At 39.8% G+C, this 25,212-nt stretch overlaps 1 protein-coding gene across 10 annotated transcripts in view; it reads right to left on the reverse strand.

Moving 5' to 3' along the window:
• The window catches only part of DCLK2 (doublecortin like kinase 2), a 161,274-nt gene extending 137,622 nt beyond the window's left edge, over positions 1–23,652 (reverse strand). For 9 of the 10 annotated variants that reach the window (XR_006380945.1, XM_044224890.1, XM_044224889.1 and 6 more), the window contains exons 1-2: positions 22,989–23,467; positions 5,496–5,830 (exon numbers count right to left, since the gene is read on the reverse strand). Coding sequence is in view for 9 of the 10 variants with exons in the window: in XM_044224890.1 (XP_044080825.1) it covers positions 5,496–5,830; positions 22,989–23,409 (756 nt within the window). In the remaining variant the exon portion in view is untranslated. Of the gene's footprint in view, positions 1–5,495; positions 5,831–22,988 lie in introns of all 10 variants that reach the window. The other variant, XM_044224891.1, reaches the window with a different exon arrangement.
• Between the last annotated feature and the right edge of the window lie 1,560 nt (positions 23,653–25,212).

The raw sequence follows: 25,212 nt of genomic DNA on the forward strand, positions 1-25,212 counted from the left end.
ATAAGCCATAAAAAAATGATTTTACAAAATAAAATCAAAATGAACACGGCCCATTTAAAGGTTTATGTTAATCTTAAACATAAGACAAATTTCTTATGCTATTTCAAAGCAAGAAACAAATGTTCTCATTATAACACATACCAATCAAAAATTCAGACTTCAAGTTTTAAATTGCAAGTCCAATGTTTTATCAGCATGGCAAGAAAACTATAGCTTTTAAGGATACCTGGCCCCCTAAAAATATAACATCCAAAGTTGTGTCTAGCAAAAGTAAAAGCTACAATTTTTCCAAAGAAATATTTTGTTTGAAAGTTTGAAGAGATCTCTTTTCTTTGCACATGGGAAATAATGTTGTAAGCTCTATTAAACAGGAATAGTGGCAAAGTGATTCCTGCAACACTTTATTGCCGCAACATGCTAAAATTTCAAAGATTAACTCATAATGTTTTAATCTTTACAACTGATTGAAATCAGTCTTTGCTTTCTTTCTCAGTGCTTATTTTTTGCTTCTAAGCGGACATGAGAAAGTAGAAATCAGAACAGCAAATACTGGATTTCTGATGGCAACTATAATTGTGTTTCCTTCTGAAGTAGTTTAAAAAAAAAACTTCCTCTACTTCTCTTTTTTAACACAAAATTGAAAACATACTAGAGTTGTTTTTCTTGCTTTTTCCACTCAACATTTTCCCAGGTCTTTAAACATCCCCCAACTATAATTTTCAATGGCCACTACTATATTCTATGGTAATATCATTTAGATGTTTTCTATATTAGGGATTTTAAGTTGTTTTCAATCTTTTGCTCTTATTGCTGAAATGAAAATTCTTATGCATAATTATGTTTGCATCTTAGATGATTTTGGATAAATTCCTAGAAGTTAGTTTACAAGTTCAAATAGTAAGAACATTTGTATAGTTGTACAAAACAAATTGCTTTCCATAAAGATTAAGAAATTTATACTTCCATCTTTCTTTGAAAATGTCAGTTCACTGCAGATCCAAAAATAATAAACATTTTTTTAAACCTGTCCATTTTAAACATCAAAAGTACCATCACATTGATTTCATTCATTTTTTTAGAGATTGAACATTTTTTATACTTTGTATTTCCAATTCTATCTTTTCAGATTGTGTCATCTTTTATTCACCTTGGCATTACAGTGTTTTTTAAAAATATTAAACTACTATAACTCAATATAAAAGATATAAACCTTGCTTATGACACCCAGAAATTTTTATTTTGTATGTTATCCAACCAACCTCTCCCCTTGTAATTTTGCACAATTTTTATGCTTAGAAAATCCTCTCCCATTTCAATCCAACTATTGACACATTTTCTTCTACTTCTTTTGTTTCATTTGACATCTATATTTTTAAAACACCTGGAATTTATTTTTGCTATAGTATGAGGAGGATGATTTAATATCTGGTAGTGTAAAAGCCCATTAATCATTATTTCCAAATTTTCCCCCTCTTTTTCCAGATTTGTTTTTGAAATCACTTAGGTATTCATCCTTCCAAAAATCTCATTTAGATTCTTATTGAAATTGCAATAAAACTATAAATAAAAATCAGGGAGAATATGTAGAAGAATGTTGAATGCTGGTGCTGTCAGGCGATTATCCCATACCTGCTGTAGATAATAACTTCCCGTGTTGTGTTTGTTTACGCCAATACACTGGCTTTTTGTTTCAGATAGTATTTCTTTTTTTTTTTTCCCCAATTTATTTATTTTCAGAAAAACACTATTCATTATTTTTTCACCACACCCAGTGCTCCATGCAAGCTGTGCCCTCTATAATACCCACCACCTGGTACCCCAACCTCCCACCCCCCCACCACTTCAAACCCCTCAGACTGTTTTTCAGAGTCCATAGTCTCTCATGGTTCACCTCCCCTTCCAATTTACCCAAATTCCCTACTACTCTCTAACGCCCCTTGTCCTCCATGCTATTGGTTATGCTCCACAAATGAGTGAAACCATATGATAATTGACTCTCTCTGCTTGACTGATTTCACTCAGCATAATCTCTTCCAGTCCCGTCCATGTTGCTACAAAAGTTGGATATTCGTCCTTTCTGATGGAGGCATAATACTCCATAGTGTATATGGACCACATCTTCCTTATCCATTCATCCGTTGAAGGGCATCTTGGTTCTTTCCATAGTTTGGCGACTGTGGCCATTGCTGCTATAAACATTGGGGTACAGATGGCCCTTCTTTTCACGACATCTGTATCTTTGGGGTAAATACCCAGGAGTGCAATTGCAGGGTCGTAGGGAAGATAGTATTTCTTTGAAGTGTATTAGAGAATTCACCCTCCATTTGTTACTAAATCTTTAACTGAATGTCAGCTTTGTATTTTGTCAAATGCCTTTGTAACCTTTCTGGGATTCTGTATGCCATTATGCTTTACCCTCTAGATCCCATGTATAAACCGGTTTCTTAACAGTAAACCGTCCTTCAGTTCCTGTCATTAAGTCCTACTCTTAGCAGTACAGTCTTCTTTAACATGTGGACAATCTGAGGTTGCTTGTGCTTTAGTTAACATTTTTTTTAAAGATTTTTTTTTTTTAATTTATTTGACGACAGAGATCACAAGCAGGCAGAGAGGCAGGCAGAGAGAGAGAGGAGGAACCAGGCCCCCGCTGAGCAGAGAGCCTGATGTGGGGCTCGATCCCAGAACCCTGGGATCATGACCTGAGCCGATGGCAGAGGCTTTAACCCACTGAGCCACCCAGGCGCCCCTTTAGTTAACAATTTTACGTATTGATATTTCTAGTTCAGAATTTTTCTGAAGATAATTTTTTGGATAATTATTAAAATTTCAATGATTGCCCATTTCAATTAGATGTTCAACTTCTGTATTCACTTCCATTTTCCCTGAACAATATTCATTTAGAGATTTCCAAATCTGGGTCTCAATTTTTAAAATCTCACCTGAATTTACTGTTTATATGCCATTCAGGTTGTTGAATTTGGCATATTTATGATTTCTGTTTTTCTTTTTGTTAGGTGTCTTAAATGTTTGTCTCTATATTTCCTGTCTTCTTGTGTCAACCCAGAATTAGTTGTTTGAATTACCAAATCTTTTAGTTTAATTCGATTTAAATACTTGCAGAACTAATCTTAAGGTGTTTTGTGTTGTGTTGTGCTATTAACTCAATCTATAAAGTGTCTACTTCCATTCATACTGTGAACCTATCTTGGACAGGCTGCTATGAAGTGTTGTGCCTTCCAATCATCAAGTTAATTAATTAATCAGAAAAGTCATAACCTCATTATGATCTACTGGAATTTTTAGAACTTATTTTTTAAATTTTGTTAATGTTTCAGGAAACAACTGACTAACTAGATCTAGTGTTAGGACATTAGAAAAGTACTTTAACTGTGTTTTTCAGAAGGTGCTGCTCCAATGTTTCTCAGCACTATATGAGCTAAACACTTCAGAATAAACACTTCAGAAAAAACAAAATGGAATGAAGAAACAAACTGGATGCTGGAAACTATAATGTCTAACACAATGTAAATACAAACAATTTAACTTTATTGAAATTAGGAAAAAATACACCTCAGAAGTCTTTCTCTTTAGGAATAATCTGATTGTGGCAAAACTCTATATTCATGCATTCTTGAAATTTGCTCAATTTTTCTTCTTTAGCCATTAGATTTCCCAGTATATAGATTTCTTGGTATATATTTGGCTTGCCTTTTCCTGTGTAATTTTTGTATATTTTTTCAGAAACGCTGATTAATGGGGCACCTGGACAGCTCAGTTGGTGTCCGACTCTTGATTTCAACTCAGGTCATGATTTCAGGGTCATGGCATCGAGCCCTGCTTTGGCCTCTATGCTGCATGTGGAACCTGCCTCAGATTCTCTCTCCTCTCCCTCTGATCCTAGTCCCCTCACACATACACACACCCTTCTCTCAAACAAAAAATAAAAAACAAAAACAAACAAACAAAAAAGAAATGCTAATTGCCTCTCTTGTGCCCTATGAAATTATATGGGCATTTTTATGAAAGAAAAGTACTTTTTTGAAAGGCATTTTCCATATTATATGTAGGTGGGGAGGAAAGGCTTTTCTAAAAATGTTAAATATCTTTAATTTTGACTCCTGTGATTTACCAAACCCATAATAACTCTACTAGTCAATAGGTGTTCTTATTCTTAAACAGAGAACATCTTTTGGATGTTAGCGAAATGTAGACTTCTGAGGGAAAAATGTAAGTTGAAGAGGCTTCCCTCTGAAGTCTACATTTCACTAACATCCAAAAAATGAATACTGCAATTAAAACATGGGCAGAAGACATGACTAGACATTTTCCCAAAGAAGACATTCAGATGGCCAACAGAAACATGAAAAGATGCTCAACATCGGTCATCATCAGGGAAATATAAATCAAAAGCACAATGAGGTATCATTTCACAACTTCAGAATGGTTAAAATAAAAAATGCAAGAAACAGCAAGTTTTGGTGAGGATGTGGATTAAAAGGTGCTCTCTTGCACTGTTGGTGGGATTGCAAATTGGTGCAACCACTCTGGAAAACTACATGGAGGTTTTTTTTCGAAAAGTTAAAAATAGAACTACCCTATGATCCAGCAATTATACTAGGAGATATTTACCCAAAGGATAAAAAAATGCTAATTCAAAGGGATACATATACTTGGATGTTTATAGCAGCATTGTCAACAAAAGCCAAATTATGGAAATAGCCCAAGTGTCCATTGACTGATGAACGGATAAAGAAAATGTGATGTGTGTGCGTATTATATAAGCATATATATTTATATAGATAAAAATACATATATAATAAAAATATTGCTCAGCCATAAAAAAAAAATAAAATCTTGCCATTTGGAACTACACATAGTTGAAGCTAGAGTGTTTATGCCAGGCAAAATAAGTCAGTCAGAAAAAGACAAAATATCGTATGATTTCACTCATATATGGAATTTAAGAAACAAAACAGATAAGCAAAGGGAAATAAGAGAGAGAGAGGCAAACCAAGAAACAGACTCTTAACTACAGAGAACAAACTGATGGTTACCAGAGGGGAGGTGAGTTGGGGGATGGGTTAAATAGGTGATGTGGATTAAGGAAGGTACTTGCGATGAGCACCCAGTGTTAGATGGAAATGTAAGTGTTGAATCACTAGACTGTACACCTGAAACTAATATCACACTGTATATTAGCTAACTGGAATTTAAATACAAAATTTAAAAAAAAAAAGATAAGTTTTTTACATTTCCCTTTCAGTGACCATAAGAAGTACAGATTTCTCTATATACACTTTTGAGGTATTTGGATAAAGAAACAGGTGAGCCACTCACATTTTTCAAGATACAGGCTAATACAGACACACATCTCGTGTAGGAGTATTTGAATAATTTCTAGCAGACTATGAAATTCTTTGTCAAATACGTAACCACCATTATGCACGGGGAGTTCAACAGTGAGATGGAGGGCCGGGGGTTGGTAAACCTCCTACCTGCTTTCCGTCCAGTGTGCAGAGCCTCTTGACCACTCCCGAATCTAGCTTAATGGCTTCGGTGATGTCTGTCAACACCTGTTCAAAGGAATGAGCAGTCTTCTTATTTAGAAGGATCCGCACTGCTTTTCTAGGCTTCACTCCACTTCGAATCACAGTCACTAATTTGGGTTTGATGAAATCTTTACTTTCCTTCACTTCACTTTTCACTGAGGAGGGAGCAGCCAAGGCTCGTGTTGTCCCACCCTTGATGTTCACAGACCAGTTTGGATTAACATTTTTGGTGTAATCAACTTTACGAAATGGTTCATTTGATGCACACACGTAACTCTCACCTAAAAGGCAAAAAATCAGTTTAATTAGCGTGATTATCCCCATCACAGAAGCACTGTCTCTTAAGAACAAATGCTGGAGACCCATTAAGTGAACTCCTAAATGTAACAGAGGCACTGCAAGGGGAATTCACATCTTTTTCCTTTGGCATTCTGCCCATTCTCCCTTTCTATTTAAACATCTAGATTGGTTTAGAGAGAATAACACATATTACAGCTTGAAAAGCACTAGACAAATGAAACAAGAGAGACTAGGGCTTTATTCTGATCAAATATGTCACCCTGGATAATTCCTCTGCACTTTGATTCTCAATATCATTGTCTGTAAATTGAAGCTGTTGAATCAGGTGAATTCTAGAGTACTTCCTAATTCCAAATCTATTAATTGACTAAAAAAAAAAATCTCATTCTGGAAGAAATAATTGTATCACAAAATAACATATTCATATAAAGAAATGAAACTATTTTTCTCCTTACAACCACAAATTTCAGTCCCAATTGAAGAATGATACACACACCTCTTAAAATATATTTAGTCATAATATCATTTACTCAATGAATGAATTACTGCAAAAATGAAGGAAGAGTTCTGACAGCTTGAAGAAATTTACCTCAGGCATTTTATTTCTTAATTAAAGAACGTGAATTTAAAATAATTAGCTCAAATAGACAACCTTCTCTATATCTACTTAAATGGTAAAGGATGTTAAATAGTTTAAAATGAAGTGTCTGGATGGCTCAGTCAGTTAAGCTACCAGCTCTGAATTTGGGCTCAGGTCGTGATCTCAGGGCAGCCCCACACTGGACTCTGTACTCAGTGGGGAGTCTGCTTCTCTCCTCCTCTCTCTCCCTGCTCCCTCAGCCCCTCCCCCCACTCATGCACGCAGGCAGGTGCTCTTTCTCCCTAAATAAACAAATAAATCTTTTTGAAAAACAAATAAAATGTGTTCAATATTCATGCAGACTTCTGCTTAATTTTTATTAAGTAAAACATAAAAACTGTACTATTTGTTGTACCGGTTTACCAACTCAATGTTCATTAATTTTAAGTTCCAAAATTAGAGGTTGAAAAGTAATGATTTTTATAAGGCTGAAAATCATAATTCATAATTATATGTTTAAAAAATCACACTTTTCTTTCAGGAAACTCAGAAGTCACCTAATTCTTTTATCCTCACCTGTTTGGCATACAGGGCAAGAGGATTACACTCGAAGATTTTCTCTAAGATAGTTTCTAACTCAAAAAGAATCCAGTATTTTTTCATATATTCAGTGTAACAATCTCACTATTGATAGAATAATCATATGATACAAGCATTAAGGGCTGTTCATGCTTAAAACAAAAATAACCAAAATGGTAAAAAGCAATGCCTAAGAAAAACCCATTAATATAAATATAATATTTAACTATTATCAGGATGTTCTTAAAATCCTAATGAATAGATAACTTAAAGACTCCCACAGGCACACAAACAATTCAATAAAAGATCAGGCATATAAGAAGGGTCTAAAAAGAGGGGTAATGCCTTCCGTTAAAGGTGTACTGAGGCCACTGTGTAAGAAAACTAGGGAACCAGCCACAGGCTCTTCTGCGGCCTCCACACCAGTAATCAGAAAGCTGGCATAACCATCACCATTTAGTTAGAGATTTTCCATCTCTGTAGGTTTATCTAAGTGACTTTTCACAGTGTAATCATCTGGGAAAATGGCATGTAATTTCAAACACACATATGAATTTAATAAAACAGAGCTATACATCACATGCGTGTATTTACAAGCAAAAATAAACACGATTTTGCTTTAATTTTATAGAGAATACAAGTCTCACATTGAAAAGCTCTAAATAAAATTTAATTGTATGTTCTGATTCAAAATATTAAGATGGAAGAAAGAAAAGGGAATTTCAGCAAGAGACAGTGATTTTTTTCCCCCTAAGGGCAGGGAGAAGTCAGCTGGAGAAAAGCCTTTCCCAATATAAAGTGAAAACACAATGATAAAAAGAAACAAAGCAAGAGCAAATTTAGTATGTCAGATTTCCTTGACCAACTCTGCACAGCTGACATATCAACAAGGCGAGCTGCCTTTTAAATTCATCTGTATTTAGCCTCTTTATACAAATTCAAGACATCAGAATGCAAATAGGTAAAGGAAGTCTGTCTTGTTTATGTATGGTTACAGATACATTTTAATTTCCAATCCTTCTCTCCCCTCCTCCCTTCATACTGTTTCTATTAAAAAATGTGTAGATCAGTTCTATAAAATGTAAAATTTTGAACCACAGATACCCATTTTGGCATTTTGGCATACAACATTTCAGCAAAAAGGTTCAAGACACAGTTTTGAGGTCACACCTGTGTTTCCATATACTGGGCACATAAAACCCTATAGCAGAGATGTCATACCTTGAAGACCATAGCGGTCAAGATACCCAGGCTAGCTTCCCTTGTTAGGTCCCCACCCTGATCAAACAATTACCTGATGGTAATTTTGTCACTAACATAGATTTGCCTATCAGGAGAGAACATACTGACAAAAGAATTTTAGATTTTGGTTCCTTGGGCAGTTATAGCTCTTGCTGTTAACCAAATAATAATTTATTATTATTAGGTACTAGGCACCTACAAGACTGATTACAAGCAATCAGCTTCTAATCCACCAGATTCTCCCTACTGTAGGGATTCTGGATTGAGATTTGTTATCCCCCTGCCAACTTGTCACTTTTCCCTTCTTCCTCATCCTGGTAGAAACACCACTTTCTACTGAAACTCACTCAGCTAGAAACCTAGGCATCACCCTTCATTCTTCTGGCTTCCCTACACACTACATTCTGACATCAAGTTCTACCCACCCTCTTTTCTAAATATTTCTCAAACTGTCCACCCTCTGTGCCCTTACCACCACCCACTTCCTACTTGGATCAATGCAAGAAGGTTGGTTTCTGCTCATTCCCCAATAACATAACAAACAGCAGTGCATTTTATGCTATTGACACAGCTGAAAAAGTGTACCCTCAAGTAATGAGTTTTGACATCCTGATAAAATACTACATTCTGAAAGGATTTTTAAATTTTTTGTGAATACATAATAAAATCACACTGACCCAAAGAAGGAAAAGATAAGCATCTCATTTATAAATTAGAGCTAAACTAAGATATAAATAGATGTGTGTGTGTGTGTGTGTGTGTGTGTGAACATGAATATATGAAAAATAAGCTTGTCTCTGAAGTCCAGAATTCATCTGACTTTAACAGCTAGATCTCATTATTATTATAAGCTGGTTGGTGTCCACAGTCCTACCTGTGTTTTTCGCTGGGATATAATCTCAAATCATATCTGTATCAAATAAAGTCACTCAGAGACTATGGTAAGGTGACACAAAAACAAGTTCACTGTGCAACCCACAAAATACCAGACATCCTCCTGTCACACTCAGTGAATGACTGCCACGCCTTACCAATTACAGCTTTTCCTCAATCTATTCTGTGTTCCCTCTAAGTTTAATGAGATACTCAGTCACAGAATTGTCCTTCCTTCTAACAGCACCCAATACAGAGCAAGTCCTTGCTTCCCCAGATCCTCTGAAATTATCCAATCAAAGCCCATATTTTATGACAAGTCAAATACCTTCTTACTGAGATGCCCCCATGGTATTATACAACGTGCATTATCCTTGCTGCAGTGAATCATAAACTCAACATGTTCAACTATAGATATCTTCTTGATGGTCTCTGGCTGAAGAGAACTGAGATACACACACACACACACACACACACACACTCATTCTCTTTCTCTCCCTCTTTCTGATAACAGTTCTTTGACCACAGGGGGAACTCATTTTGGAAATTATGATCATGTGAATACTAAATACAAAGAAAACTTGTTTTATATATGGAAAGAAGATGGATAAAAGCACAAGGTGGTTATAAAACTTAAATGTTTTCATCCACAACACAGAATAGAAAGTCTCTGAATTTCCTTTAAGACACTACAGTGACATGGATCCGGTTTCTTATCACTGATATTTGTTCAAAAACACTTTACTTTGTAGTTAGCAGACTGTCAAATTAAGTGCCTACAGTTGTGTAATACAACCTGCATATTAACCATTAATGTTCACCTTTACTCAACCCAAGACTCTGCCTCCTCTAAGAGGCAAGAGGATATTAAATGCTAGGAACTCTCCAATGTCTTGTCTCTGGAAGCCTTCATCCTCACAAATGTGTTCAGGCTGGGCCAATTTCTCCCAGCTTGTCTCCCTTGGCAGTAATAGGGTAGCCACCTCCTACTGGATGTTGAGTACCACGTTTCCGTGTCCTCATACTGCAGTTTCAGGGACATTCTTCTCTCCTCCATTTAACTAGGCAGCCCTCTCTACAAGATTAGATACACATACCTCCCACCTTAAACACACACAAATCCTCCCCCTCTTCATTCCTCATCCCACTCTACCTAATGTGCTTTTGGCTTCCATTCACTGCTGAATTAAAAAAAAAACAAAACAAAACACAAAACTCTCCTCATCTGTTTTTTTTCCCCACTTCTTATTTGCTCTTAAGCTACTGTGGCATCACTTTTGCTCTCTGCATTCCCCTGGCTGGAACACCCTGATCCCTGATCATGTCTTTCCTAACTGCCAAATGCAAAGCACATCTTCCAAATTCACTGGTGTCTTCTGAGGGCACTGGACACTAGACATGATTCTCTTCTGCAAATTCTTTTTCCCTTAGCTTCCACAGTCTGATTTCTTTTGCTTTATACCTTTTACTTCTCTTGATCTGCTTTTCAGAGTCCTCTTCTCCTATTCATCTACTTCATCCTCCTTATACTCTCTATGGGCAAGTGCATCCACTCCATGGCTTCAAACACCACCTATATCCTAAGGACATTTCCAGCCTAGTCCTTTCTCTTGAATTCAAGCCACTCTCTGAACACCTCTACTAGATTATCTATGGGTATCTCACATGCTACTGTCTAAAACTAACTTCATTCCCCATATTGGCCATCTTGACCTCAAACTCTCCTCTTCCTGAATTCCTCAACTTACTGAATGAAATCACCACCTATATAGTCATCCATGCAAAAATCAAGACTCCTGCGTCTCTTCTCCCTTTCCCACATTCAAAAGAACTGACAAAACTCTTGAGCTTGGTCTACGTACCTCTGGAATCTATCCTCTTTGACTCTGCCTTCCTTCATTTCTCCTTGGATTAAAGTACTTAAGTTCTCTGTGGGGCCTCACCCCCTCACCCCCCACATAGCTGTCACAACAAATTTTTAGAAATGTAGAGCTGATGTCTTTTGCCTGCTTCACTGCCTTTAGAATAAAGACCAAACTCCTCAGCACATCACACACTTCCACCCTCATCTCCCACGACATTCCCACAGGTTCTTAAGTTAGTGTCATAGCAGTATATTTGCAATTTCCTTCTAAACTCATCATACCCTCTTATTTTCATTACTTCTTATATGTCTAAAATAACCTTCCTTCTCTTCTCATCTTGTCTCTTTTTAACTGACCAGTCAAGATTAATCACTCTTGGCAAGGAGGTAAGGCAATAGGAATTTGCAAATATTGCTAAAGGGATTTTAAATAGGTTCAATCACCTAGAAAAGCATTATCTAGTACTACATTTACAACATACACATCATATGACCCAACAATCCACTCCAGGAAACTATGCTGGAAAAACTCATGCACATAGACACTAGTGTGTATATGCAGAAGCAGGGCTCAACAGCCGAAGAGGAAACATCAATCCACATGTCCCAACAACAGGAGAACAGACACAGAGACTGTGGGGTTGTCTTTTTTTTTTTTTTTAAAGATTTTATTTACTTATTTGACAGACGGAGATCACAAGTAGGCAGAGAAGCAGGCAGAGAGAGAGAGAGAGGAGGAAGCAGGCTCCCTGCTGAGCAGAGAGCCCGATGTGGGGCCCGATCCCAGGATCCTGGGATCATGACCTGAGCCGAAGGCAGAGGCTTTAACCCACTGAGCCACCCAGGTGCCCCTGGGGTTGTCTTATGTACAACTATACAGTATTGAAAATGAACAAGCAAGAACCATTAGCAACAATCTAGATGAATTTTACCAACAATGGTAGGAAAAGATGACAAAAGAATACATGTAGTAGGGTCCAATTTCTCTAGAGTCCAAAACAGAAAAAATTAAACCGTATCAATCAGGGATGCCTTCATTGGTGGTAAAAAGAGAGATAAAAGCAGGAGTCAGGCCTCTGTTATCTTGGGCAGAATTGGAACTAGGAAGGGATATAGGGAGATCTTCTCAGATTCTGGCAATACTCTGTTTCTTTTTTTTTTTTAAGATTTTATTTTATTTATTTGAGAGAGGGAGACAGTGAGAGAGAGCATGAGCGAGGAGAAGGTCAGAGGGAGAAGCAGACTCCCCATGGAGCTGGGAGCCTGATGTGGGACTCGATCCCCGGACTCCAGGATCACGCCCTGAGCCGGAGGCAGTCGTTTAACCAACTGCGCCACCCAGGCGTCCCGCAATACTCTGTTTCTTGACATGGCTGGTGTTCATAACAACTCACTGGGCCATACATATTTTTGAATCTTCATAATTTTAAAATAAAATTTAAAAAATTACATTCTTAGAAAGTGTCTTTTTCTGAGCTTACAAAGTATCAATTGCTCATAATCATTTATTCTTTCTTTCTTTCTTCCAATGGTTCTTGGTGGAGAATTTTTTTTAATCAGCTGATTTTTCTGTAAAAGTACAGATGCTCAGAGCTTACCACAGTTCAACTGAACCACTAGAATCACCAGATGGTGGGACCAGAATATGTAGGTAAGGGTTTTTAATTTCACAGGTGACTCTGGAAACAACCTCTCACTACAAACCGCTGCCTAGACTGGAAACTCTTTGAAAAAAACTATCTTTTTCATACTCCCCACATCTACCACAATACCTGGTATGTAACAGGTACTCAAAACATGTTTGTCAATGTAACGACAAAAATGCGAACTTAGAAATCTCATGGTTTGGATTTGCGTTACTTCTAGGTAAAACATTTGCACAGTACACTGTTGATACAGAATGACCCTAGGTCAGGCTCCTGAAAGATGTCATGCATGGCTGGAGACATTCTTAGATCATGCCAGCCCACCAAAATGCAACCTAAAGCATCTATGGAAATAAGCAGGATGTGAAGGCTGCCTAGTTCTACTAAAGTTTTTAATTCATTTCAGACCATCAAAGCATCAAGAGTCCAGGGCACATGCTTACTTATTTATTTTTTAAAAGTCAAGTATAATTAACATATAGTGTTGTATTAGTTTCAAGTGTATAGGGTACTTTTCAGTTCAATAAATGTAATGTGTCTTTCAATCAATGGAATATGCATGCATGTACTTATACATAAAATATATATGTTTTTAATATACATGAATGTTTTAAATAGCTAAATCACAGTAATTTGTCAACATTTGAATGTCAATTTACTGTTAGAAATTACAGATAGTTACATGTAACCGTATGTAGTTGGAAATTCAAATACAGTGTGTTTGGCTAGCCTACTTTTTATCAGTTCCTATAAAGTATCTCATCCACTTCTGTTAAAATATTTACATTAACTGCCTAACCCCAGTGATTAGTTTGTAATTACAAACTATTTTTACATCCATGGCAGGAAATGAATTATACAAAATGTGGACATTGAGACTATGACATCACTTGGAGTGGAAGTAAGCACTGAACTTTATGACACACATCTAAAGTGCAAAGGCTCTTCAAGATTAGAGAAAAGACCCCTCCCTGCACATGCAGACTTAAATATGATAACATAAAAATGGAAAGACAAAGACAAAAGAAAGATTGCCTGACAGTACAGATCTAATGCTAGCAATAATCTTAGAAATCTTAATTCTTTCCTAACTTCTAAAACAGAGGAAAAAATTGCTTCCAAAGACATATAACCAAGGAAAATAAATCTGGGTATGCTGCATCTACAAAATGGTTTGATAGCCTTCATCAAGCAGAGCATTTGTGAGGCTGTCCTACTGGGTGGATTAAAATGTGCTTATCTCCATCTAAAACACACGAGAGATGAGTTCCCACGCCCATCTGGCTAAGAAAAATACAGGATGAGGAAAAGAAAGACTGATTTATTATTCTTTTGTGGCAAACATCTTTTTTTTTTTTTTTACCCAGACTGTACAGAACCAAGAATTTAAACTAACTGGGGATCAGCAGAGTTAACCAAAGTGCACTGCTCTGGCCTTGAAGCCTATCCCACTCTGTGCGTCTTTGCTGTGTCACTGGACCATTGCTGTTGTATTCACAAAATGAATGTAATGGCCTTAGCTGAGGGGCAAGGGTGAGGACACAAAACGAGATTTCATCTCGAAGACCAATGCTCTTTTAATACCTCTGAAGGCAACTGGCTGAACCAAGTCATGTCCCAAGTCTCATCCAGCAGTATAGTCTATGATACATTCCATTGAGAAAGGGGTACAAAAATGACTTTGAGCATCTGAAAATCTGTGAAGAAACATGGCCAGAAATCCATGTTTCAGTGTTGAAATTTCAGAAAAGTTTAACTGAAGACCAAAAAAATTAGGTAAAAGTAGAAACAAAAATCTTACTCATGAACCAAAAAGCTTTATAAAGCTTACCAGCTGAAAAAGAAATTGCATCTCCTCCTCTGGTAGGATGGAACCCACAAACCATATCCAGTATCTGCTTTTTGTTCCTCACCCCTAGGGCAAGCATATTCCATAATTTACAAGAGTTCACTCTGACAATTTTAATACTGTGCTTATTTTAATGATAGAACTTAAAATGTTTATATCATCCTATTCTGGAATATGTGAACGACTGCTTATCAATCAAATATAGCCAGACCACTCAGTGTCCAGCTTCAACTCCTTTGGTATCAAAGGGTGTAACATTGCTGGGAGTTAATGAGGAAAAAGAGAAGCGAACTTAATCTCTGCAAAAGATGTGTTCACAGTAGGTTAAGACCAGAGGACGTAGTTTTACCTGTAGGAGTGGAGCTTTATTAACAATCCAAAACTGACTCCTGATATGGCATTCTGAAATACAGCACACTGAACTCAGGATTCAGTGCCATGATCACATTTGGGAACAACTTAGTTTGAGCAACTAGTATCTGCAGCTTTATATTGCTGTTTTTTATATTTTCATTGATTATGTGGTTTTGTTGATATTTACATTATCAGTTTGTTTAGGTTGTGTTGGTGTGTAAGACCTATAGTATAAGAATATACTTTTATATCAGTCATTCTACATATTTAAATGATAATGTAATTAAAATAATTAAGGCAATACTGAACTTCTACAAGTTAGTTGTTAGATTTTTTGCATTGTTTTTCATGTTTAAGTGGCCTAAATATTGCAAAAGTTTGAGAAACACTGCAATCTTACAGATGTTAAGGAAGAGAGAAAACTTCAAACAAAATGTGCCCATCTAATATTTCTCTTTTTTTTTTTTTTTTTTTGGAGGGGGCAGGGGCAGAGGGAGAGGAAAAGAGAGAATCTTAAGCAGGCTTCAAGCCCAGTGCAAAGCTCAACACAGGACTCGATCTCATGACCCTGCTATCATGACCTGAGCTGAAATGAAAAGTCAGACGTACAACCAACTGAGCCACCAAAACATCCTCCATCTAATATTTCTAAAGCAACTGAGGCATAATGGATCAAGGGTCAGTCCTTCAACTGGCTCATCATCTAGGCAGAGGTAAAACTTTCCTTAACAGAGTTACTCCAACTTCTGGAGACCCTTCCTTAATACCTTCTTCCTTCACCCCCAGTTCTCACTGTGAGTCTGAGAAGACTTGGCCCCAGTTTTAAGCAAGTGATTGATAATGAAGATGGCTCAAAAAGATTCAATGCCAGGGGGCACCTGGGTGGCTCAGTCAATTAAGCATCTGACTCTGGATTTTGGCTCAGGTCACAATCTCAGGGTCTTACGATGGAGCCCTATGACAGGCTCCATGTCCCGCAGAGAGTCGGCTAGAAAGTCTCTCCCTCCTCCCCTGCCCTTCCTCACCCTCTCCCCACATGTTGTCTCTCAAATAAATAAATATTTACAAAAAAAAAAAAAGATTCAATGCAAGTGATGAAAGATTCAGACACCAAATGTTTGCCCAAAAAATAGGTGATGTTGGAAAAAAAAAAAAAGAGGTGATGTTTGCAGAATGGGAAGGAAGGAAAAATAGTAAACTATGACCACTGTCTTCAAATGTCTGAAGAGCTGCTGTGTAAAAGTCAGATAAGCCTTTTGTAGCTCCAAATGGTGGGTCTAGAATATAGCAGGGAGGTTATAAGGACAGAAAATTTGGGTTAAGATGCTGAGGACCACCACCATTTATCAAAGAGCCACTGCATGCCAGGACTCCACTAAGTGTTTTATACACATTGTAGGGTTCATGCAGAGCCTTCCATCTATTGGCCTGGATCACTAAACTACTGAGATGGGTTCACATCAGGCTATTTTTCAAGTTCTTTCTCTCTCAGAGTCTTGATGAACATGAGTATAAACTGTAGTAAAATTCCTTTTCTTCTTTTCTTGATTCTGTGCCAATGGGGCAAAATACTGTTAAGTAAAAAGACCAGGATGATGGACAAATGTATTGGGGAAGAGAGCATCATCATTGCCTGGAGGAAATAATTATAATTATTATTTAAAACTTAAAGTAACCTAAAATTTGTAAAACATACAGAGTGAAGGAAGAGATAAATCAGTGAAGATATTTTAAAGGTGTTATTATGAAGGGCACCTGGGTGGTGTAGTCAGTTAAGAGTCCAACTCTTGATTTCAGCTCAGGTCTTGATCTCCCAGTCGTGGGATCCAGACCCACATCAGTCTCTGCACTCAGCACGGAGTCTGCTTCTATCCCCCTCTCCCTTCCTCTGCCCTTTCCCCTGTGCTCTCTCTCTCTCTCCCTCTCTAAAATAATTAATCTTTAAAACTTTCATTGTGATATATTTTGGTTGCAAATTACAATTTAATCAATGTATAAACAATAAATAACATAGCAAGTCATAACTGGAGATTATTTTAGTCACTTTGAGATGTTAGCAAAGATAATCGTGTAATCAAAATTACTTAAATTGATCTCACAGCCAATTTTTTCCTATTCCTTCAGTCTACAAAGTAGTGCCTTCTGACAAATTACAGTATGCTTAGTCTACTGCCTTATTCTTCCTCTGCAAATCTAGCCCACTGTCCAGTCTTAACTAAGAAAGATTTTTTAAGACATCTATATCCACCTATTCCCACATATTAAAAAAAATCTAAAAATGGCACAGGAGTAAAATAAATCATTGTGCTAGAGGTTTTTATTGCATGGGACAAAGAAATGAATAAAACAATTGTGGTCCCAGCCCACAAAAGGTTTACGATTTTCCCTTTCCTGAGAATGTTTTATGGAGAGGAACCTCCTACAAGTTTTTGAGGGTTCTAAGAATTCTATCTAAACCTGGCCGACTTTTTTTTTTTCCAGATTTTATTTTTAAGTAATCTCTACACCCAACATGGGGCTCACAACCTCAAGACCAAGAGTCATGTGCTTTACTAACTAAGCCAGCCAGGCATCCCTAAACCTGGGTGACTCCTAAAAAGGGACATAAAGCATGACAGAGCCAAGATCCTTTCTCTTTCCTACTCTCAGAAGCATTTCCTAAGATAACTGAACTTTAAAGGGGAAAGGGTCTTAGCAATTACCATCTTTCATTTACAAATGAGGAAACCGAGGTTAAGGCAACTATACAGAACTATGCACAGACCTTATTTTGCAGCTGTACAAGATAATGCATTTTATTTCAGAACCTATACATGAAATATCCTAAAGCACAAATACTGTAAGCAAAGGGAAATGTTATCATCTTGGTCTCAGGCCTTGGCTCCAACATCTGTTCCTCCGGAAAGCCTTGTTCATCATACTGCCCCACCTCCCTACCATTTCATTCACAGCACCTGAGCTAGAACCAATTTGTGTATGCTCATGTTCACGACCTCTCTCCCTCTAGAATGTGAGAATCTTGAGGAAAGAAACTTTCCCCTGGAACAGCACCTGGAACAAAAACAAACAGACCTTCAATCAACAGCTATCGGAGATCAGTATCCGTAAGGTCTGGGAAGAGACTTCATAAAGGCAATATTGGAAGTGGGTCTTGAAGAATGTAGGAGTCTGCCAGAGAAGGCTTGCACACCTGAGATTCAAAAACTGCCACATCCTATCATCATAAATACCTTTAATGTATACTGATTTTAACTTCTATGTGCAAATAGCTTTTCACCCATTGGGGTTTATGTTTCTTTCCTCACCATAACACATTTCAAAGAAACCAGTTTCTATCATTACCATAGAAATCTATCTTTCGGTGATGGGGGGAGGGACTCTACCCTAAGTTGGGTTTTTACTGAGACTCATTTTTACTTAGAACTCTCTCAGTAACTATATTTTGGCTTAACACCTTCAAAGAAGTTGATCTAGGGGTACCTGGGTGGCTCAGTTGTGAAGCATCCGCCTTCAGCCCAGGTCACAGTCTCAGGGTCCTAGAATGGAGCCCGTCTTCAGGCTCTCTGCTCAGTGGGGAATCTGCTTCTCCCTCTCTGCACATGTTCTCCCTTCCTCTCTCTCTCTCTTTCTCAAATAAATAAATAAAATCTTGAAAGGAAAAAAAAAAAAGAAGAAGAAGAAGAAGATGACCTAACCAGATTCAATAAACTAGGCTTACTAGGAGAACCTTGGAAATGTCAAGTGCTTGATCACTTTACAGCCTTATTTTTCTTAAATTCTAATTAATCAAGCCAATTTTCAAGTTAACTTAATGGAATGATGGAATATCACTTACCAAAATAATAAAAATTCTCTCAGAAGCCAAAAAATCCGATGTTTGTTGTTGACAGGGGAGTAAAAGATCAAAATAACATAAAACAACATTTTACTTTGGAATGAGAGAGGCAGAGGCAGGTAGCTATTAATATTTTGACTCCTGGCAAATACTTCCTCAGAACCTTACACCCATTCCCTGCTTGGTGCCAAGACATTTACAACCTTGTCAATTTTCTGGAAGACAGGGGCTGGGTAGGGAAAGGCAGCCTAAGCCATCATACATTCAGTATACTAACCACTTAGTGGAAAGATATATGCTTTCATTCTACAAAGGATCTTAGAGAGGTAATCTGCCAACCTTTCATTTAAGAGGAAAAGACCCTAAAGCTCAGAGAACAAAGGTAATTTTTTTTTCTCAAATCCAGTCAGTAGAACCTAGGTAGTCTGACTTGATCAGGCAATGTTTCTACTATCTATAGGCGTGTCTCAGCAGGACATCAAAATTTTATAAATATAGCCAAATGTTCAGAAAGGGAGAACAGTCATGAAACAAATACTAAGACCAGGGGGCATCGGTATGGCTCAGTCTGAGGAGCATGTGATTCCTGATCTCAGGATGGTGAGTCCCAGCCCCATGTTGGGTATAGAGGTTAAATAAATAAACTTGAACAAATAGCTAAGGAATTCTGACTTTTAGCCTCTGACATGAGAACTTAAGAAAAAAAATCATCAGAACATCCTCAGTTGTCTATAAGAGATGCTCTAAGTTTGGCTGGCTCATGGTTTCAAGCAGCTAAAACTGATTTTCCCAATACTGACTCACAGCCCTCCTCAAAGAAGGTCCCCAACAAGTTTTAAAGAATAAACAGTATTACAGGAATGCCCAGCACCAACTCAGTGAAGTTAATCCAACAAGGGGAGGTAAACCAAAAGGCTGAAGATACCTGGTGGTTTAGTGAAGTAGAGGAGTGCCAGCCAACACCTGAGCACTGTTTTTAGTCTCCAGAGACTTTCAAGGTCAAAGGCAAAAGAAAAAATCTGGGCCATGCAAATTTCTTTTGTCATCTGAGTTCAATGGGATTGGGGCTCTGAATGAGTGTTCATGCCCAGCTGTCTTGAGTCATCACTTTCTATTCTTCACTAAAAATGTTTTAGAAAAACACTTTGGGAAAACAGTATCTCCTAAACGAAAAATTTCATGGGATGGAAGAGGCAAAGAAGAAACATAATGTTGTAAAAAACACTATCAGAGAATCCTTATTAAAATTAATTAAAATCGGGATGCCTGGGTGGCTCAGTTGGTTAAGCAGCTGCCTTCGGCTCAGGTCATGATCCCAGCGTCCTGGGATCGAGTCCCGCATCTGGCTCCTTGCTCGGCAGGGAGCCTGCTTCTCCCTCTGCCTGCCTCTCTGCCTGCCTGTGCTCACTCTCTCTCCCTCTCTCTCTGACAAATAAATAAATAAAATCTTTAAAAAAAAATTAATTAAAATGGCCAGGGGCACCTGGCTGGCTCAGTTGGAAGAGCATGTGACTCTAGATCTTGGAGTCATGAGTTTGAGCCCCACAATGGGTATAAAGATTACTAAAATAATAATTATAAAACAAAAAAAATGGAGTTTTAAAAATGAACTAAGATGAATTAGTCAATTTTGGCCATATGGGCAAAACCCATATGACTTGTACCCATTTTTACTGGTACAAATAATAACTTTGCAGGTAGATTAGTTCTTCTAAATGATAAATCAGAACATTTGAACATACACTTTTAACTGAAAGTTGAAACTATTTAAATTCTCAAGTGATGAATATTAAGCATTGATGGCTCTTTCTTTTCTTGAAAACTGCCTTGCAACAGGGTATTCCACTCATTTTGTTGGAACTCCAAGACCTAGACAAAGATCCATTGTCAGAGAGAATGTCACTATGACAAAAGAAGGGCACAAATTTTCTTCTTTTGCAGTAATTTTATTAAATACTGCTTGAAACAAGCAGGCAATTGGCTAGATTAGGGAAATATTTCTGTTGTGCAAATATTTGTGTTATGCCATTATTTATCATATGGTAGTATACCTTGGACTTTATACATACTTGCAGTTCCCCATCCTTCAAAAATCAGTGAATAAATAACCGGAAGGAAATTTGTCAACTTTCAATTTACAGCTGAAACTATACGGGTTTGACAACTAGACTCAGTGAACCATGCAACACCTGGGCAATGACAAACTCAATGTAAATATGTGCTGTTATTAATTAATATGCATAATGGTCATCTTGACCCCCCCATAAAGATATTCATCTTTGGAGTATATTAATTTATGTAGCAAATACACTGTTAAAATGATTTGAAAGAAGGATATTAAAATTTTTGTTCCTCTTCAGACCACATGATGCACAGTATTTCAAAGAAATGGGACTAATGAGTACTCAAGTAATAGGTATCACCTTGATTTCTCCACAGGGCTGTCAATCTAGCTTGGGTCAGTCCAAAAATGTTATTCTGTTTTGAAATATCTAGGCAAATGTTGCTTTTAAGTATTTAATATGATAAAGAAGGCAAAAGAGTCCTTTAACAATATCATTTTATTTATACTTCTCTGGCTGTCATCACCTCCTGAGGAAGCCTTTAAAACCAAAACACACAGTGACCAAGAGAATGTGTGAGGTCAAGAATACACACATATAGAATGAAGAGACAATTTCATTTAGGCTAGGTCCTCATCTAACCAAGACAGGGATAAACCTCTGGTAACAATGACTAAGTAGAGAAACTCAACCACTTCCAGGACTCCTCAGTATGGCTGTATCAATTTATTAGAGGTGAACTGGAGATGAAAGGGCATATACTCAGATACTGTGTAACAAGGCATGTTGCTCATTTCCTCATGTGTAAAATGGGCATAAAGCCTTCAAACTATAAGAATATGATGAGATAATATAAGAAAAATTGTTGGTTGGGGCACCTGAGTGGCTCAGTTGGTTGAGCCTCCACTCTTGGTTTCAGCTTGAGTCATGACCTCAGGATGGTGGGATCAAGCCCTACCTTGGACTCCTGCCTCAGCGAGGAGTCTGCTTGAGGATTTCTCTCCCTCTGCCTCTCCACTGCCACTTCCACTCTCTCTCCCTCTTCCTCTCTCAAACGAACAAACAAACAAAAAACAAATAAACCTTAAAAAGAAAAGAAAAGAAAAATAGTTGGCTCCAAGTTCAGTTCCTTTCCCTGTCACACCAATATTGCTATGACTACATGAATTGAGCATTAAGAAAGATGCACGAGAGCAAACTGTCTTTAAACATGCAGTCAGCATATACTTGGGTTCTGTCTCATCTTTATAGGTGCTGTTTAGATCTGGAAATGAGTTCTTAACTACCAGTAATGCCTTTTCACCCTGAAAGGAAAGAAGAATAAATACAGTATTGCAGGAATTCAAGGATGACACAACATACAGCCAAGCAGTCCCTTTGAGAAAAGCGTGGTTGACACTCTAGGATTACTCATTTATAATAGGCCCCAACTACTCATTCCAACATCCTCTATCATCCTAACTAGGTACTTTCAATAGAGGAGGAGGCAGGAGAGAATGACCTGGGTTCACCTCATTACCAACCAAATGTGGAAAACCCTTCAGCACAGTGATTCTCAATCTTGGCTGCACTTGGCTCTACATCGAATCACCTGGGGAGCTTTTAAAGCTCCAACTGCCCAGATCACACCCCACATATCTGAATATCTGGGGGTAGGACACAGGCACCCATAATTTTTTAAAGTCCCCAGTGATCCAAGGTGCAGTCAAGGTTGAGAACCACTTTCTGGGATCACGCTTCCTGACCTCATATAACTTCTGTTGAAAGCCAACCTAAAGCATTTCACAACCACAACTTCGGAGTACAGCAGGTCCAACAGGGTTCTGAATGCTGGAACATCCCTGATGCCTGCATTGAGGTCCACACAGAGAGCTGAAGAAAAAGCTTGTTAGCAAGAGGGTTACCCAGAGCCTCACCCGAGAGCCACCTTTTCCAACAGTTTGCACTAAAAACAAAACCCCCAAGTTTACCAGTCTTAAGAGATGTCACCAAAGCCTGCTAGGATTTTTTTTTTTTTTTCGTTTTTAAAGACAAATCTCTTGGAAAAGAGAGTATCTGGGGGAGCGCACCACCCTCCCCACACACACGGAGAGCCTATAGAAAAGCAGACAGAACCATACAATTCCCATGGCTGCCTAGAAAGCACCCGGTAAACTCCCCTCCGCGCAGCGCAAGCAGGCGCGCGCCAGCCTGTGGCCACTGCACCTGCTGTCGCGCTGGGCCGCACCTGCCGCGCCCGACCCTCTCCTCCTACCTTCCAGCAGCTCGTCCAGGCTGGTGACCTTCCGACTGCCGTCGATGGTGTAGATGGTGCGGACACCCTGGGGCAGGTTCACGTTGTCCGACAAGGAGCGAGTGAGCTCTATGAGCAGCGCGTCGAAGGACCGGAAGCGGTCGCTGGAGATGGCAAACACCAGGCCCTTGAAGTAGCGGTCCCCATTCCGGTAGAAGCGCGCCTTCTTGGCCTTCTTCTCTGAGCTCAGAGCCTGCAGGGTCCGCGTGCGGTAGAAGCTGCAGTGGGCACTGTGCGCCGGGCTAGGGATGAGCCCGTTCCCCTTGGGGCCCGAGCTGCTGCTGCCTCCCGAGGAGCTGGGCGCCCCTCTCCGCGACCCCGGTCGCGGCCTTTTGTCCCGTTCCTCAAAGTGCTCCAGCTCAATACTCCTGGTGCTGGCCATCGCGGCAGCTCTGAAGGCTCCCCCACAAAAAACGTCCCAGCCGAAGCCTCCGGGCAGCCTAGTGTCAATGAGAGAGTCAGCTCAGGACGTCTGACCGTGGGGGCCTCAGAGCGCTGGGACACCTGGCTGTGGCATCTCGCCCTCTCCTCGCAGGTGGGGCAGCTGAGCCGCCGAGGAGACGAATGGCCCGCGCCCCCCCTACAAGTGGCCGCAGCGTCGAGCTGCCCAGCTCATTGTCCAGCGCGGCTCGCTCGGTCCCTCCCGCGGGGAGCCCCACGCCCCCCACCCCCACCCCGGGCGCCTTCTTCGGCCAGCCACGCCTCACAACTCCCGCCTGGGAGCCGGCCAGGAGCCGCAAAGTTGGGCCGCCGGAGGTTCGCCCCGGGCCCGCGGGCGCACACAAAGCTCGGGCGCCCGCCGCGGCTCGCGTCCGCCGGCGGCTCCCGGGAGGCTGAGGGGAAGGAAGGAAGAGGAGGGGGAGGAGCTGGGAGCGTGGGAGAGGCGCCGCGGGCCCGCAGGGGCGTCGCGCCCGGCCCCGGCCCGCCCACGAGCCCTGCCGGAGGCCGGGGATGCGGCGCCTCCGCCTGGCTTGCCCGCAGGCCCGGCCTCGGGGGCGGCGCGCGCGGACTCGGGCTGAGAGGACAGTGCGGGGGCCCCTTCCTCCCACAGAGCCCGGCCCTAGCGGGAAATAATGCAGCCCGCCTCCCCGGCTGCCGGCCGGCCCAGCCCACCCGCGAGCATCCGCGTCCGACTCCGCGGCCGGCCCGGCCCGCTGGCGGGGCTGGAGGTGGTGGTGGTGGTGCGGGGGTTCCTGCCCCGCAAGGGCTGCCAAAGCCCGGGAGGGAAGGGGTGCGCGAGGAGGAGGGGGCCGCACGGGTCAGCGCGGAGGCTCTGCGGCGGCAGAGGACCGACTCCTCCTGGGTCCTAGGCAGCCCCGCCCGCCTGACAGCTACAAGCCCGCGCCGCGCGCTAATGGGCGCAGCCGCGGCACGCGCGCTTCTGCTTGGGAAACGTAAACGCGCAGGCCAAAAAAACTACAAAGGAAGGAGATTCAAGGGCAGAGATCACATCCCTAACTAGCCTCCAGAGGAGGAACCGAGGCCAGTCTAGGGCAGAAATTAGAAATATGACATAGGGTTAGGGCACAAAATTTTGTATTTTAAAAAAAGAAAAATTTGAAGCTTTATTTTAAGACCTTCGATAAAACAGTTTCCATTGCAGGCTTGCTAACATGGGATGTTGAGTAACTTTGAATGAATAAATGCTCAGAAGTTATTGGATTTTGAGGGATTTATTTAATAAACAAATATTTATTAAGAGCAAGCCATGTGCCAGGCATTGTTTCCATCCCTGCTAATGCATTAGTAAAGGAAACAAATACCTCCCCTCCCCCACTCACAATTAAGTGGTATTTAATGTTGTCAATTTGAGCTTCTTAAGTAATAGTTCTAACATTTGTAAGCACCTATCATTCTGGAAGTCTTAATTCAATAGTGTCAACAATAAAAACATACTTCCTAAAGGCTTAGAGAAACATTAGTTATTTCCATTTGCTATCAGGGAAAGATGAAACTAAAAGATGTTTGTCCTAATCTAACAGGTGGGTAAGCGGCCTTGAAGCCTTATTTATTCAGCACCTGGTTCTTTGAGTGGCCCCAATCTACCTGGAAGGTAGGAAGGTATGGATACTTTTCTTGGAATGAACTGAGTCCATGGCAATGCTCCAGAAGAATCCTGTTCAGTGCATCACTGTAGTCCCAGGGCAATCTCAGGGACACACCTGGACATAGCTGACTTCTAGAA

The sequence above is a fragment of the Neovison vison genome, chromosome 11 (genome assembly GCF_020171115.1).
Source record: "Neovison vison isolate M4711 chromosome 11, ASM_NN_V1, whole genome shotgun sequence".
Lineage (NCBI taxonomy): Eukaryota > Metazoa > Chordata > Mammalia > Carnivora > Mustelidae > Neogale > Neogale vison.